At 41.6% G+C, this 13,201-nt stretch overlaps 1 protein-coding gene across 1 annotated transcript in view; it reads left to right on the top strand.

The window, feature by feature from the left end:
• Positions 1-13,201, top strand: part of FER1L6 (fer-1 like family member 6) — a 128,987-nt gene that overhangs the window by 99,392 nt on the left and 16,394 nt on the right. Inside the window, exons 32-36 of the mRNA XM_068983416.1 lie at positions 1,092-1,262; positions 4,373-4,533; positions 7,113-7,255; positions 10,532-10,620; positions 11,078-11,176. Coding sequence (XP_068839517.1) covers positions 1,092-1,262; positions 4,373-4,533; positions 7,113-7,255; positions 10,532-10,620; positions 11,078-11,176 — 663 coding nt within the window. The remainder of the gene's footprint in view (positions 1-1,091; positions 1,263-4,372; positions 4,534-7,112; positions 7,256-10,531; positions 10,621-11,077; positions 11,177-13,201) is intronic.

Below are 13,201 nucleotides of genomic sequence, written 5' to 3'. Positions count from 1 at the left end.
ACTGATACTTATCTTAGTTTGACATGATCTGTGATCTTAGGTCAGTCCCCTGAGTTCTCTGGACTTCAGTTTCCTTAGCTGTAAAAGGAAGAGATTGGATGTGGTGATTTCTGAGATCCTGCACAAGTCAAGGAAACATTTACTGTGTCTGCTTTCTGAAGCTGAAGTACAGCCTCCAACAATGCAGAGAGGAGGAGGGCAGGTCTCTGTTTGCAAGGGGCTCAGAATCTTGTAGAGACACATCTATGTTTTCATGGTTTTCCATCGTCAATAGGATTTTCATCTCAAATAAACCCAGCTGATATTCCCTGACGAATCAACAATGAAGGGGAGAGGAAATGGCAATTTACTGGGCACCAGTTGAATGCCTGGAAGTAAAATCTGTGCTTTGTATAAACAAGATCCCATTTAACCACTATGCTATATTATAAAGAAGACATATTTATCCTCGTGTACATGTAAAGAGGCCAAAAGAGTTGAAATAACTTTCCCAATGTTTTACAACCAGGAAGTAGCTGATTCAAAATCAAGATTAGAAATCAGTCCTGTTTGAGACCAAAATCTAGGGACTTTGCTCTTCCTCTTGCTGTCACCCTAGTGGAGACTATAAGATGTGACCCATGAGAGAGTAGATGATTGGGTACTGGAAACTGACCAAAGGGTTGGAAATTGTTTGCATCTCAGTGAAAAATTAAACTGCATAAATATCCATTAAGTAGTAATTGGGTTGCTCCGTGTTTAGTGAGTTCCTATGGACTGTAGGCCAATACTTAACCACTTGAGGCAAAGAGCCAACACATTGGAAAAGACCCTGATGCTGGGAAAGATTGAAGGCAGGAGGAGAAGGGGGCAGCAGAGGATGAGATGGTTGGATAGCATCACTGACTCAATGGATATGAGTTTGAGCAGGCTCCAGGAGATAGTGAGGGACAGGGGAGCCTGGCGTGCTGCAGTCCATGGAGTCACAAAGAGTTGGACACGACTTAGTGAGTGAACAACAATGGACTGTAGGCAAGCTAAAAGTGAAAGAGGAAAAAGTTCTCTGCAGCACCAAATGCTGTTGATTCCTAAAGCCTCTGCTTGGATGGCAGGTCATTTGAGATCCAGGCCACGTTCCCAAAGGAGTCCTTGCTCTCCGTGCTGATCTACGACCATGACTTGATTGGAACGGATGACCTCATTGGTGAGACCAGGATTGACCTGGAGAACCGCTTCTACAGCAAACACCGAGCCATCTGTGGCTTGCAGAGTCAGTACGAGATGTAAGTTCTTCCTCCTGTGGAGTCACTGTTGGTGTCCTGAGGCTGCAGCCCAGGCACTGGGAAGACCCCCTAAGACTCAGTTTTAATATCTCAGATGGGCTTCATGTCAGCAGGGCTCACTGCTGACATGGAAACTGCTCACTGCACTTGAGGGTATTTGGGGCTGGGGAGGCAACACTAATTTGGAACCCAGGGCAGATTCTTCGAGTCAAGAGTTGAATTGTGTTTGTTCAGTTGATTAGCTGGACCTGGTGGACTGAGTTCTCAGTGGGGAATGATGCTATAAGTATGATTAACATAGCACAAATGCCAATATTCTAGTTAATTACAACCAACACTCACAAGTACATAAAATATGCCATATACTTCACATGGTATATCTAATTCAGTTTTCCTCAAAACCCATTGAGGTGTTATTCCCATCTTAACACATGAGGGAGAAGTGGGTCCAAGTCTCTCTCTTTAAAAAGGTTTTTGAGCTCTGCTTAATTTTAGAATGTATACTAGATTTCTTTTTTTCAGTTCAGCTCAGTTCAGTTGCTCAGTCGTGTCCGACTCTTTGCGACCCCATGAACCACAGCACGCCAGGTCTCCCTGGCCATCACCAACTCCCAGAGTTTACTCTTTTTTAAAGTATGGCTTATTTGATATCTTAAGAGAAAATTCTTATAAATATCAGCTATATAAAAACATCCATTAGGCTTCCATGGTGTAATTTTAGAAATATTTTTGAATATAAAGTAACATATATTCCTTGTAGAAAATTTAGGAAATACAGAAAGTACAAAATGATGCTCAAATTATTTCACTCACAGATAAAACTTACATTAAAGATGTGTATGTATTTCCTTTCAGTATTTTTCTATGCTGCATGTGTGTATAGTCACTCAGTTGTGTCTGACTCTTTGTGACCCTTTGGGCTCACAGGCTCCTGAGTCCATGGGATTCTCCAGGCAAGAATACTGGAGTGGGTTGCCATGCCCTCCTCCTCCAGGGTATCTTCCCAACACAGAGATCGAACCTGTCTCCTGCCTTGCGAGCAGATTCTTTACCCATTGAGACATCAGAGAGGCTCTTTTTCTATGTTATTTCCTCCCAGAGTTGGACTCATACTAACTATGCAATTTCCTAAGCTTCTTGTTGCATTTATATGTTATATCATAAGCATTCTATGATATTAAATATTCTTCAGAATCATTATTTTAACAGTTCTCTGGTATTCTCTTATGTAAATTTATTGTACAATTATATAACCAGTTTCCATTCTTGAATTTCAGGGTATTTACATTTTTCTTCCTTATTCTATTAGAAATATTGCTGCTATGAGCATTACCATACAAAAGCCATTGCAAACCTTTCTGATAATTCATTCAGTGTTCATCCATAGACATGGATTTATTCCATTGAAAGGAATGCACACTTTAAAAACTTTTAATAATAACATCCAGGTGTCTCTCCAGAAGGGGTGGACCAATTTAGACTCTCATTAACATAGTCCAAAGCATCTATTTCCTCCATGGAATGATTTTCAGACAAGTCTCTAGTGCTAGCCTGTTCTCTGAGCCAAGCATGCCATTTCAGTCTGAGGACTTCAGTGAATGTAGAAGCCTTCTGGGGTATTTATATCATTCTCAAGTACCTGAGAGGGTACCATTCAGAGAATGATTAGCTGTGTGCACTGTGAAGTCAGTAAAGGAAACCACACATAAACATAGTGTGTCTTCTGTTCAGATGAACTTCCTGACAGTGGAATTACCATGTATCAAAATAGTTTAGTCAGGTAAGTTGTTCACTGAAGTCTTAAAAATAGACAAGAACACCTATTTCTGGGAAGGTCTATGTATGGGCCTGGCTTGGAATCTTTTTCAGGATCTTCATATTTCTGAACCAAGGTAGAAAAACTGTTTTACAGCCATGTTTTGGTTTTTTTCAATGTTTAAATGGATTAAATTCTGATGAATCCCACATCCCAGGGAGCAGAGATATCCAAGCTTATCTCAATCATGGTTCCTAGGGAGCATCTCATTGCAAGTTAATGATTTTTTTTTAACCAAATAGCTTGTTTTTAAGGAAAGAAGGGGTTGGAAAGATCTGGAAACTCACCACTAGGAAATGACTGATTAGAGAAATGGCGCCTCAAGACTTGCTGCCCGGGATGTGAGTCTACAATATGATTTTGGAAGAGGAGGAGAAGGGAGGAAAGAAGCAGAGAAACTAGAAGAATGAGCTTGACTTTCTTAGAAGTAGCAGCCAAATAGCTATCCTGCTAGTGACAGGACAAACTAAGCCAAAACTACCTGCAAAGAAATCCATAGCGACAGAGAGCACATTGCTGATTGCCAAAGGCTAGCCTGGGCACAGGGAATGAGGAGTGACTGCTAAAAGCGTAGCAAGTTTTCTTTTGTGGTGATAAAAAAAATTTTTGGCACTCGATAGAGGTAGTGGTTGCACAACATTATGGATAGACTGCTGCTGCTGCTGCTGCTGAGTTGCTTCAGTCGTGTCTGACTCTGTGCAACCCCAGAGACGGCAGCCCACCAGGCTCCCCCATCCCTGGGATTCTCCAGGCAAGAACACTGGAGTGGGTTGCCATTTCCTTCTCCAATGCATGAAAGTGAAAAGTGAAAATGAAGCCGCTTAGTCGTGTCTGACTCGCAGCAACCCCAGGGACTGCAGCCTAAGGGGCTCCTCTGTCCATGGGATTTTCCAGGCAAGAGTACTGGAGTGAGTTGCCATTGCCTTCTCCATGAATATACTAAATCCCACCAAATTGGTCAACTTTTAATAGCCAATTTTGTTATGTGAATTTCACTTCAGTTTTTTAACGGATGCATTTGTTTTAAAAATATATATATGAAACTACCTGAAAAGAAATGTTCTATCTAGCTATTCCAAAGTTCTGCCTTTCATAGAGGCACACGTATGCAGAGGTACAGAGAGAAAGCAAAATAAACAAAAACAAAACCACTAGCCCCAAGCGTGTAGAATGTCAAGTTAAAAGCTAAAGGACACCACCCAGGTCATACTTAGGTGGTCCTTTCACAGACATCTTGGGGGGCGGCTCCTGAGGAAGCCCGGACCTCACCCTCTGTCCTTTGTCCACTTTTCAGAGAAGGATACAATGCCTGGCGAGACACATCCAAACCTACCGAAATCCTCGCCAAGCTCTGCAAAGACAGCAAGCTGGATGGTCCCTACTTCCGCCCTGGGAAAATACAGATAGGAAACCAGGTCTTTTCTGGAAAAACAACCTTTACCGAGGAGGACACGGGTAACTCCCCACGATGTATCCTGCTGAAGTGGTTCTTCTTTTGAAAAGCCTGCTTTCAGTGGTATTGATGACTGAAGGCAATGGTCATCTACTGTAAAGTTAATGCATGGAAAAGTACTGAGGAGGATGGAGATCACTTGTAATCCCCAAATTCAGAGATAATGATGGTGCATGGTGGTATATTTCTTCACAGTGTGTGTGGGTGTGTGTGTGCGCGCATGCAATATGCCACATTTTTACATAATTTTAAATATGCTATATATATGGTACGTTAATATACCATATATATATATATAGAGAGAGAGTTTTCATATATATAGTTTTGTACTCTGCCTTTTCTACTTCCAATAGATTATGACAATTCTCCTTTGTTCTTTGAAACTATCTTTGATAATCTATTTTATGGCTGTGACATTTCCTTTGTGTCCATTTTTATGGTGTCACTTAATGCTTGCATGAACCTCCTTACACATAGTTTTGTAGACTCATACACTGATGAGTCTACAGTACATAACAGAGAAGCCGAATTGTTGTGTCAGAAGATAGACAATACCTTAAAATGAATATTATATAGAATAAATACTTGGACACAACTCAAATTACCCCCATAAGTGTTACACCAACAACTCTCCTTTTCCAACACCAAGAAATAGATTTTTCCGTATGAGCAACATAGAACATATCAGGAGGACCCCAGAAACCTTTTCATAAATTTAGGATGAGAAAAAAAAAAATCCCCTTTAAGGATATAAAACAATTCCTGTACTATCACACCTATCCATCTGATGCTTAAAGATTACCTATATATGGTGCAGTGCTTCTGATGCAAAAAGCCAAATTATGTACATGCTGCTGCTGCTGCTGCTGCTAAGTTGCTTCAGTCGTGTCCGACTCTGTGTGACCCCATAGATGGCAGCCCACCAGGCTCCTCTGTCCCTGGGATTCTCCAGGCAAGAATACTGGAGTGGGTTGCCATTTCCTTCTCCAGTGCATGCATGCATGCTAAGTCACTTCAGCCGTGTCCAACTCTGTGCGGCCCCATGGATAGCAGCCCACAAGGCTCCTCTGTCCACAGGATTCTCCAGGCCAGAATACTGGAGTGGGTTGCCATTTCCTTCTCCAATGTACATGCTATAGGATGTTTTGACACTCTGTTGATCCCACCACTTTAATGATTTCTTTTTAAGATTCCTTTTTACCTTGTTTTGGCTCCAAGAAATTCTAAGAGGTTTTTGTCATGCAGAGTTATTGACGTTTAGTGTATTAACGATATAGATTAATTTCTGTGAGAAAAATACTTTTTCACAATATACTCTATTAAGCCAATTTAGTCCCTTGGTCACTATTCTGCATTTCACGATTAAACAATTTATTTGCCCACCAAAAACCTGAAATTATGTTCATCAAGATCAGTTCTTGACTGATTAAACTTTATGACAAAGATTTAATTCATCGATTACTTGTTCATCTCTATCGACTTTTACTGACTATAATTATTGCTGTTGGAAGATTCTCTTGGTAGCTTTTTATTTCTTTGGTTAAACCAGGTTCAACTTTCCTATGTCAAATTTGGCCATTCTAAAGTTTGTCAAGAAGATTTTATTCTTTCAACAATTTTTGTCTTATTTGGCAAGTGTTTTTCCTACCAATAGTTTTTATCATGAGTTACCTTTGTTAAAAATAAAATGATACATCAGAGAATCTTTTCCCTGAGTAGGTGTTGGTAGGAGTGAGAGATCTCAAGCAATAATGAGAAGAGTTATAAGACATCAATGAGCACATATTATGTTTATTTCAGCACCTTGTTTAGGGGCACTCTGATCCCCTGGGCCCTCTCCCACTATAGTGTTAGCAAATAGCTTTATGTCTCCAGAAAAATTACCCTCTCTTGTCCCTTGAAGCCAAGTTTGTGATTCACAGACTGAAGGAGTCTGATTCAAGGGATGAAGGGAGTCCTGTACTCCAAGACCCTGACTGTACTCTGAGTCCTCTTTAACTTTTTTTCTTAGTTAATTTATCTTTTTAATTAATGTATAGTTGATTTACAGCATTGTGCCAGTCTCTGCTATATAGCAAAGTTGGTAAGAAAAGCCAGGTCTCTGCTATACAACAAAGTCTTTCCTCAGTTATACACATATACACATTTTAAAAATATTCTTTTTCATTATAATTTATCCCAGAAGATTGGCTATAGTCCCTTGTGCTATACAGTCAGACCTATTCTAAACATAATGGCTTGCATCTACCAAACCCAAACTCCCAGTCCATCCCCCTTAGCCCTCTCCCCCTTGGCAACCACAAGCCTGATCTTACGTCTGTGAGTCTATTTCTATTTCATAGATAGATTCACTCTCTTTCCCCTGCCACCACTCTACTCCCACCTCTTTCCATTTTATTTGTCCTATTTCTTTTTCGCTATCTCTTCTCTCTACCTGTATATTTTCTCTCTACTTGTATGTTTAAATAAACCTTTCAAACACTTTAAGGGAGTGTTTGAAAATGTATCTGACAGTTCATCACTGTCCCCTTACAGGAACATGCATCTGACAAGTCCCTTTATTTTTCTGTCTTCCATGCAGATGAGACGGTGGAGTCGTATGAGCACTTGGCCCTCAGGGTTTTACACTCTTGGGAGGCTATTCCAGAGGTTGGGTGTAAGCTGGTTCCTGAGCACATAGAAACACGGCCACTGTACCACAAGGATAAGCCTGGCATGGAGCAGGTAGTGGCCAAGAAATGTTCATCCCCAACAAATGAGACTTTTGCCCTAAAAGTTAAGCTTGTTTGTGCCATATAGTAACGGTTCCCAACCAGGGACAATTTTTTTCCCTTCTAGCCTGGACATTTAGCAATGTCTGAAATATCAGTATTTTTGGTTGTCTCAAGTGGGTGAGGGTGCTACTGGCTTCTAGTGGGAAGAGGCCAGAGATGCTGCTAAACATCCTATTTTGTACTGGGCAGCCCCCCACAAGAAAGAATTATTCAGCCCCAAGTGAAGGTTAAGGTTGAGAAATTCTGCCCTAAAATCAGAGTTGGATTTATTGCTCTTTCCTTTTTATGATTTGAGTAATCAAATTCTTTCAGAAGAATATTGGCATTTAATAAAGTTCAAAACCCATTGGATGTACCCAAGAACTTGTCCAAAATCTATCAGTAACTACACAGCCCACTAGTTTTCCCAGAGAGGCAATAGATGGAGGCTTACGTTGAAGAATTAGCAAAAATAAGCTGTGTGGAAGATAACTAGAGATCTGGGTTATGAGTTGGAAGGGAAAAGAAAATACCTTTATTAAGAAACTTTTAATGTCCTAGACCCCTTATGAAGATAATATCACTTAGTTAGGATAACCAAGGATATATTTATCCATATTATGGCCATTTTGAGAATAAAAGAGGGCATTATTAATAATTAAGCTGCTACAAAGGTTTTCCTAGACAACCAGAGATGTAGGGATCACCTAAGCCTTATTTCTTAATATTGCTTCATGATGAAATTATTATGATCCTTACTTTTAAGAAATTGTGGTTAGGAGAGTTTAAGTAACTTGCACAAAGTTACTCAGCTGGTAAACAATCTGCCTGCAATGCAGGAGACCCCCATTTAATTCCTGGGTTGGGAAGATCCCCTGGAAAAGGGATAAGCTACCTACTCCAGTGTTCTTGGGCTTCCCTGGCGGATCAGATGGTAACGAATTGACCTACAGTGGAGGAGACCTAGGTTCAATCCCTGGGTTGGGAAGATCCCTTTGAGGAGGGCATGGCAACCCACTCTAGTATTCTTCCCTGGAGAATCCCCATGGACAAAGGAGCCTGGAAGGCTACAGTCCATGGAGTTCCAAAGAGTTGGTCATGACTGAGCAACTAAGAACAGCACAACACAGAGCTGGGATTTAACCCAGACAGCTTGAGTCCCTAGTTCTGTCCCAGTTCTGAATTCACTCACTGTGTTGTCTGGGCAAAGCAAGTGAGCTTGACTATAATGGGGCAGGAAGACCCTCCCTGCTATCCCAGGCATGGTGGAATATAAACCTAGTCTCACTAGATTCCCCTAGCCAAAGCTCCTCCTTCACCCAAATCCTACGAATCCTCCCCACTCTGTTGACAGCCCCACTTACTTCATATAAAAATTTCCCTGACCATCCCAGCCTTTGCTGATCACACTAGCTTGTGTGGGAGTATCTGGAAAGAATGCACTTTTATCAACTGTAGAAGCTTATGGTTATTTCTCAAGATTTACTCCGAGATCTTTGAAATCTTTTGGTTACTGGTATCCCTCATTTTTGGAGAAGGCAATGGCAACCCACTCCAGTACTCTTGCCTGGCAAAGCCCATGGACAGAACAGCCTGGTGGGCTGCAGTCTGTGGGGTCGCTACGAGTCAGACACGACTAAGCGACTTCACTTTCACTTTTCACTTTCATGCACTGGAGAAGGAAATGGCAGCCTACTCCAGTGTTCTTGCCCGGAGAATCCCAGGGACGGGGGAGCCTGGTGGGCTGCTGTCTCTGGGGTCACACAGAGTCGGACACGACTTAGCAGCAGCAGCAGCAGCATCCCTCATTTTGCCTGTCAGATGTGGCTTCTTGGTTAAAGGTGAATGTTAATGTCTGTTGCCTGGAAAAGTCCATGGACAGAGGAGCCTGGTGGGCTACAGTCCAAGGGGTTGCGAAGAGTCAGACACAACTGAGCCACTGAGCACATAATGTCTCTTTAGAGACCCTAGGAATATAATGCTTCATTGAATTGGAGTGGGTAGCCTATCCCTTCTCCGTGGATCTTCCTGACCCAGGAATTGAACCAGGATCTCCTGCATTGCAGGTGGATTCTTTACCAACTGAGCTATCAGGGAAGCCCAGAATTGGCTCATCACCTCCCAAACGCTAGCTCTTTGCTTACATTGTCCCTTCCTCTGGAAATCCTCTTTTTGTCCCCCTAGTCAAAGCTCCTCCTTCACCCAAATCCTACGAATCCTCCCCACTCTGTTGACAGCCCCACTCACTTAATATGAAATCTTCCCCGGCCATCCCAGCCTTTGCTGATCACTCCCCTTCTTGCCTGCGCTGACAGAGCACGTAGAGTACATACAACAGAGCCGAACACAGAATCCACTGGACCTTCAAATCCCTTGAAACGGTAAATTTTGGTGCATGTAGTCCAGAGCAATGGATGGAAGGTCCTATTCTATCACTAATTAGCCACAGGACTTTGGATCATTTCTTTGACTTCTCTGAACCTTACTTTCTTATGGCTAGGGGTGAGCATTGGTGGAGCTGGTGGATGTTAAGGTACATTGGAGGCAATGGAGCATGATACTTCTGACAGATAGTAGAATCTCGTAATCCTTAGGGGTTGGTAAGAAAAGCCAGGTCGCTATAGAGTCAGCAGATAAGATTTGAATCCAGGCTCTGCTGTATATTGCCTGTGTAAATATGTGCAAGACATTTCTCATCTGCCAAGTAGGAATTTTTGCCTAGTGGAGATATTGGAGGCATTAATGAGACAATGCTTTCAATTGCACAGGGCTGCCTCTACCACATAGTAGGTGCTCAATAAGGTTTGCCCTTCTCTTGATATATGCTCAAATTTTTAATAAAAATGTAAGTTCTGTCTTTGTCAACAAATATTCTAAATACAGTATGGATAATATTATTATATTATATTTACCTAATAACTATTCCTAGTAAAGTGAAAGTGTTAGTATCTCAGTCATGTCTGACTCTCTGCAACCCCATGGACTGTAGCACACCAAGATCCTCTGTTCATGTAATTCTTCAGACACAGATACTGGAGTGGGTTGCCATTCCCTTCTCCAGGGTATCTTCCTCATCCAGGGATTGAACCCGAGTCTCTTACGTTTCCTGCATTGCAGGCGGATTCTTTACCATCTGAGCCACTGGAGACAACCCTAGTAAAGGGATCTGTTACAACTGTGAATGGTCAGTGTCCATGTGGTAACCACACTTTCCCCAAAAAAGCTAGAGTCTTCTTTTCTTAACAAGGGCCGTCTGCGGATGTGGGTGGATATGTTTCCTGAAGATATGCCTCCGCCTGGACCTCCTGTTGACATTTCTCCAAGGAAACCCAAAGGGTAAGTAGTTGCAACCTCATCTTCAAGGAAAGAGACCGTGGTGGCAGACTAAAAGACCTGGTGTCTGACACATTACGTCAATCAGCTGACACCTGATAATCATGCCTGACTTTCCACCTGGTCAGTTACATCAGGGGGTGAGTGGTGGTGGTAATAGTAGCAGTGAGGGTGGAAATAGTGGCCCCTGTTTTATGGTAAGAGCCCTGCATGTCAACATTCTTCCACTTTCTGAAAAATGTTGGTTAATGGACGGAGGGTCTGCTCAGAGAAATTCATATTCTTGATGATTCCAGCTGGGACACTTGGTTTTAATGGAACGAAGACCTTAAGTCTTAATATTTTGAACTTGGTAAAGTCGAGGAAGCTTATAGACTCAAAAGCAATACCAGAATCACATAGACACCAATCGACTCAACCTCCAGGGTCTTCAACCTACATCTCCCTTCCCTTATCCCAGGTATGAACTGAGAGTAACCATCTGGAACACAGAAGATGTCATTTTGGAGGATGAGAATATCTTCACAGGACAAAAATCGAGTGATATTTATGTTAAAGGGTAAGATCATCAGCAAACTCCATCCACCCTTTCCTTCTCCTGTTCACCCTTTAACCCCCAACCAAACTATGCCTCATGAAGGCACTCCACCCACACCTCACAAAAGGAGGCTTTCTTACTCACCTTGTTAGAAAGGTCACTTTCTTTGTCAAATATTTGGTCATTTTACTAAGAATGATTATCTCATGAAATATTTTTGTGAGAAAAATTTGTTTATATAAATGTCTCTTCCTGTTGAATGTTGAATGCCTAAACTTTTTGAATGACGTTCAAAATACATTTACACCAGCAGGAAGTAGTGAGCTATAGTGCTATTGATGAAAGATTAAGTGTTAAGATTATAAGCATGCATGCTAAATTGCATCAGGTGTGTCTGACTCTTTGCAACCCTATGGACTGTAGTCCACCAGGCTCCTCTTTCCGTGGGATTCTCTAGGCAAGAATACTGGAACAGGTTGCCATTTCCTCCTCCAGAGATCTTCCCAATTCAGGGATCAAACTTGAGGCTCTTATGCCTCCTGCATTGGCAGGCAGGTTCTTTACCACTAGCACCACCCGGGAAGCCCACAGTGAAGCGAAGATTGCTCAGTTGTGTCTGATTCTTTGCAACGCCCATGGACTACACAGTCCAAGGAATACTCCAGGCCAGAATACTGGAGTGGGTAGCTGTTTCCTTCTCCAGGGGATCTTCCCAACCCAGCGATCAAATCCAGGTCTCCCACATTGCAGGTGGATTCTTCACCAGCTGAGCCACAGCCTAACACAAAAGTTGAAATTTATTACCTTTTCATTTGCTAGTTTGATTAAAAAAAAAATTTACCGACCTAGGAAACTAAATAATTTGTATCTCTGTCTTACATCTTGGCTAGGACACAAATGCCTTTGTAGGTTTCCCTTAGCCCCTAGTCAGGGAGGGAGAGGAGGTGGTAGAGAATCAGAAACAATATGACTTAAACATGTACCCTAATCAAGAGGGAGGGGATATACGTGTACACATAGCTGATTCACTTGGTTGTACAGCAGAAACTAACTCAACATTGTAAAGCAATTACACTCCAATTTAAAAAATAAGAAAAGAATTGTGGTTCTTTTCACAGAAAAATTTCAAAGAAACAATAATTTTTCTCTCCACATACTCTGAGGAAGTTAAGAAATTACTTAGAGGTTTTCAAAATAAACATTGCATAACCTAAGGTATTCTATGATTTAAAAAATAAGAATAGAATAATAATCATAATAACATATAGAACTTATCTATAATAATAACTATAGATAGCTTCTCATCCAAAGTCTTCTCAATAAACTACTTATTTTCAAACAAAATATTCAGTATACTCTCAAATGCAAACAATAAAGCATAAATATTATTGTAATAAAGTGTACCAATTTTTTAACAACAACAACAAAAAGTATGCCCTCAGATAAAACTCATCTCAGAAACAGTAAATTCTTTTCAGTTTTATCTCTTTGTCTTCCCCCAACAAGAAGCCATCTTCGTCATTGACACTCTCATTTCTGGTATGCCATTAAGTCTTATTCATTTTAGGTGCCAACTAGCTGTCAGCAGTATCCATTCTCTTCATCGTCACCACATCATCATCTTTTTTTTTTTAAATAGTTTTATGTGTTTGTTTATCTTTGGCTGTGCTGGGTCTTCATTGCTGTGCGGGTTTTTCTCTAGCTGCGGCAAGCCAGGGCTGCTTTGTTGTGATGCCTGGGCTTCTCCTTGTTGTGGCTTCTCTTGTTGCACAGCACAGGCTCTAGGACATGTGGGCTGCAGTAAATGTGGTTCCCGGGCTCTAGAGCCCAGGCTTGGTTGCTCCAAGGCATGTGAGATCTTCCTGGACCAGGAATCAAACCCACACCTCCTGCTTTGGCAGGCAGATTCTTTACCACTGAGCCACCAGGAAAGCTCCATCACCATCTTTCCCTCCATCATTTCTTGCTGGGGTCAGTACTATCTGAATTGGTCTCTCCATATTCAGTCTTACCTCCAATAATCTGTTCTCCACATTGAAAAATGAG

This window comes from Capricornis sumatraensis, chromosome 11 (assembly GCF_032405125.1).
Source record: "Capricornis sumatraensis isolate serow.1 chromosome 11, serow.2, whole genome shotgun sequence".
In the NCBI taxonomy this organism is placed as follows: Eukaryota; Metazoa; Chordata; class Mammalia; order Artiodactyla; family Bovidae; genus Capricornis; species Capricornis sumatraensis.
This window is presented reverse-complemented; position numbering and strand designations above follow the sequence as displayed.